Genomic DNA, 3,985 nt, shown 5'->3' with positions numbered 1-3,985 from the left:
GAAAAGACAGTTGAGCTAGCAAAAAAAAAAAAAAAAACTACAAACCAAAATATTAAGTCCTGGTATTAGATGCGTATGTCTGTTTTGAAGCGCAGGCTTCATTGGAGAGATTTATAGCAAGCGCATCGCAGCACACGGAGAGAAGTAGGTTCCTAAGAAGGAATGACTCTTCTTGCGTGTTTCGCAGAACCTTCTCCCGTTTTCGTGAACATCTACGTCAAGTTTCCACTATGAGTCGCTACGTGTTCGCGCTGGTCGGCATGACTCTGCTGGTAGCAGCTGTCTCGGCGGCGCCTGCCAAGGAACCAGAGCCAGAGGTCGACCCGTCTTCAGGTCCCACCGGCGGACTCTTGGAGGCCTTCAGATCAGTCGGTAAGTTGGCGACTCCTCGTGCCAAGGCTCTGAACATTGAAACGCACAGCCGGCGTCCTGACGGTCGATCGTGCGACTGGGGCTGCGAAGGCTACCGTACTGTCGCATCGCTCTGAGAATATGGGACTTGACAAGGCAGATATTCACATGGAGAGGGAAACTTGAAGTGATTAACAGTGGTCGGAACGTTGGCTATAGTGACTCCTGATATAGCACCCCGTAAAGAAGTGTGTGGCGAAGTTTGAATGATGGCATGTCGCGGAAAATTCAGACGCGGCACACAGCTACACATGCTTCCACGTGTCGTACCTGCCGCGACTATAGCAGAGACGTTGACTTTCAAACGTCGTCTCGTTTTCATCACGGGGGCTGCCTTTTCTGCGCTCCCGACACACTCGGCTCCGATATTGTCTGTATTACCACTGAAGTTCGATGATGAATATGTCGAATTAGGTGTAATTTCCAAGACTAAAGAAAATGAGGGTGTGTTAAAATGTGACTGCCTCGAAATTTAACATTTAAACGACTGCTCCCAAGGCACTAATAAAAATGACTATTAATATTTTTTTTATAATTAGGCTTCTCACGTTATTAGCGGCAAAGTATGTCCGCCGTATTGTTTCACCGTAGAACAGGTGATAGATGGACACGCAAACAGAACCTGGCTTGTCTGATTTCCCGATCGCGTAAACATTGATAACGGTAATGTAACACGTGAGTATGCGCTGTTAGATACGGACCCTGTTCCTGGCATCACTCAAGATTCCCCGACCACATCAATTCGCCGTCGCATTTCCAGTTATGGTGCGCCGGGGCGCGTCTACCCCGTTACCGGACCCGTCAGACAGGTTGTCGACCCCCACCTCATGCACCGCACGTCGAGCTATTGTCCCCCCCCTCCTCCTTTGCTTGACTCTTCCCGAAAGTGCAACGGGAGGCTGGCACGGTTCCAGGTAGTTGACCTTGGTCCCGAGCAACGCTGTTTTGCAGCTCTGGAAGATCGTTCGAGAACAACCCATCTCTCCCGCTAAGCGCTTCCAGGCGAGGAGGCAACGCCGGAGGCAAGTCAACCATCGGACAATGGAGCCCTTGGAGCGTCCCCATTGGCCGAATATGACGTCACTTGCACGGGCCAATACCATGGGAGGAAAATGACGACACCTGAGCTGGCTCGACGATTGGCCAGAAATGACGTGACCCCGAGAGACCGAAAGGGTTAAAAGCGAGACACCGAGAGAAGAGAGGTTCTTCTTGCCACGGGCGGCAGCGTCTGATTTGCTGCCGACCATCGATGACTTTATGACTGTTCATTACTTTGTGGTATTACTGTAAATATTGTAACTAAACCTCCATTTCCCCCAAGTCCGTCCTCAACGTCCCCCAACTCCCGCAACCAACGCCTGCGGACCCAATAGCGCCATGCAGAGACGTTGCAGGAGCTAGATTCAATATAATCACTTTATTCGAGAATGTTTAGAGTACAAAAGATTATAAGCACGCTGTCGAGCATAAAGCAATGAGGGCTAATTTTTTTTTGTATTCGAGTTCGCGCAGCAGCAAGGCATAAAATCGCGCCCATCTGCTTCCTAATTGTAACCGAATTTTCACTAGCCTCACAAATATTTATCTAAACAATATATATAGAAATTATAGGTCACTTTCTGAGAAAACTATGGCGACTATTGGAGACGCCCACATGCGCCATATTGTTTCCTTTTCACAACTTTCAGTGTCCTGCTGGATAGATAGATAAAATTTATTAGAAGAATAATCAGAGTTTTGTGTTGCCCCCGAAGGGGCACCGCTAATGGTTGGGGCCCCTATAGTGCAGGGCGGGAAATAGGCGAACCGAGATACGCGCCCTTTTTCAGCATGCTGGCTGTACGACAATATGGAGGCCTCGATGACCTCCATGCGCATCCCTTACATACTGTCTAAAGATAGGAGCGCAATTATGGCCTCACAATTTTTGTCGACAGATTTTTACAGACTCTCTGCAAGCAAGCTCCCATTCGAAGTCTATGGGACACAATAGATCAAATAGGCTTGTAGACTTTTGTTTATACACTACATGAATTTTATGTACGGTCCGAAGGATATGTCTGCGAAAAGGCAAATCGCTCTACAAGAAATCTGTAGAGAAACGGTAAGCTGTTTCAATTATTGCCTTTTAAGGAGATACTCTCCGTTGCAGGTAGCCAGTTTCAGCGCGTGGCCGACGGGTTCCCGCTGAGCTTCAACAACGCGGCCTCCCGCTTGCAGACGTGGGCTGAAGGCGCCGGCAGCACGGTGGGCAAGTCGGCCAGCGACTCCTTCCAGTTCACCAGGCAGCTCTTCAAGCCTTTGCGTAACGAAGACGTCCAGCCGCCCTCAACCACCTCTTAGATACACGGCGATTCCGTACATATCACCGTTCACGAGGCCAAAGCGCGTCGAAAACATTCTCAATATCGAGGCCCGGCCGTCGCGGGTGCTGGTGACTACAACAATTCCACAAAAAAATATTCATTAAATGACTGTTAAATGATGCTCAGTTTACTTCTTGTGTGCTGCGGTGGTTGTCGTGGTTTATCAGATGCAACAAATATGGAACATTTCGTTAGTAAAGGGCCTGCCGTTTAAAAATAACAGCCGAAGGTTCAAGCTTCTAAACAAGAGGAGGCAGATAGAACAAATAGCCAGGAACGTTACACTGGTTAATAAAAAAAAAATATATGCATTGCTAACATAATTGTGCGACAAGACAAAACAGAGTATTACAAACACAGAAATCGATAAAACTCATATACTAAATCTGCTCATAACTCGCGAAGAGCATGAGCCTCCACCCATGCTCAGACAGTTGACATCAAAGCCCATAAAATGTTATTCACAAGTGGGAATGATTGTGACCTTAGAATGAGATTAAGAAAAACGAAACACACCGTACAATCGTGCCTTCGTGAGCAGACGCCAACAAACTTTCCAAGCTCCATGTGGTTTTCTTGTGCGCACGGTGACCTGATAGATGTGAAGGTGGTTGTAACCGTGGCTTAAAGGCCACGACCGGACCTAGCCTGACCGCAGTTCGCCGGCATTTGTGCCGCCGAGACATCACAGTAGCAGATAGCATCAAGCCACGCTGCCACATTATTATGAGCCCGTTTCTATCTAACAAAGTATTATAGCAGACATGCCACTAGTAACCAATAAAAAGGAACAAACTTTCACTTTCACAATCTCGTAGGCTCGGCAAAGAGCCAGCTCCGCTACATTTTGAGAGCGGTAACATCTTTGAAAACACATTGCTCAGGGTGACATGCTTTGAAGTGGCAGATAAATTTAATTAATTACTCGCAGCGTCATCAAATGACACAAGAGTTGGAGAGGATAGATGATTGATATGTACATGATGCAAGCACGAGACAAACAACCGAAGCAGTTGTGACAAGCAGTAAACAGTCGCAAAACGTAAGAACAACATAGTCATGACGCAAATAGCACGTCGGATGTATTAGATACAACTTCTTTAGGCAGTAAGTTCCACTCTTTAATAAATCTAGGAAACAAGAATTATTCAACGAATCTGTTCTACAAGAGAATTCGCAAATTTTGAACATGATAGGAAATAATG

General features: G+C 47.0%; 1 protein-coding gene across 2 annotated transcripts in view; it reads left to right on the top strand.

Moving 5' to 3' along the window:
* The window catches only part of LOC119455730 (uncharacterized), a 7,735-nt gene extending 4,835 nt beyond the window's left edge, over nucleotides 1-2,900 (top strand). For both annotated transcript variants that reach the window (XM_037717156.2, XM_049669227.1), the window contains exons 2-3: nucleotides 188-372; nucleotides 2,567-2,900. In XM_037717156.2, the coding sequence (XP_037573084.1) occupies nucleotides 231-372; nucleotides 2,567-2,757 (333 nt within the window). In that variant the 5' untranslated portion in view covers nucleotides 188-230 and the 3' untranslated portion in view covers nucleotides 2,758-2,900. The remainder of the gene's footprint in view (nucleotides 1-187; nucleotides 373-2,566) is intronic.
* The last annotated feature ends 1,085 nt before the right edge of the window (nucleotides 2,901-3,985 follow it).

The sequence above is a fragment of the Dermacentor silvarum genome, chromosome 6 (assembly GCF_013339745.2).
Source record: "Dermacentor silvarum isolate Dsil-2018 chromosome 6, BIME_Dsil_1.4, whole genome shotgun sequence".
Taxonomy (NCBI): Eukaryota; Metazoa; Arthropoda; class Arachnida; order Ixodida; family Ixodidae; genus Dermacentor; species Dermacentor silvarum.
This window is presented reverse-complemented; position numbering and strand designations above follow the sequence as displayed.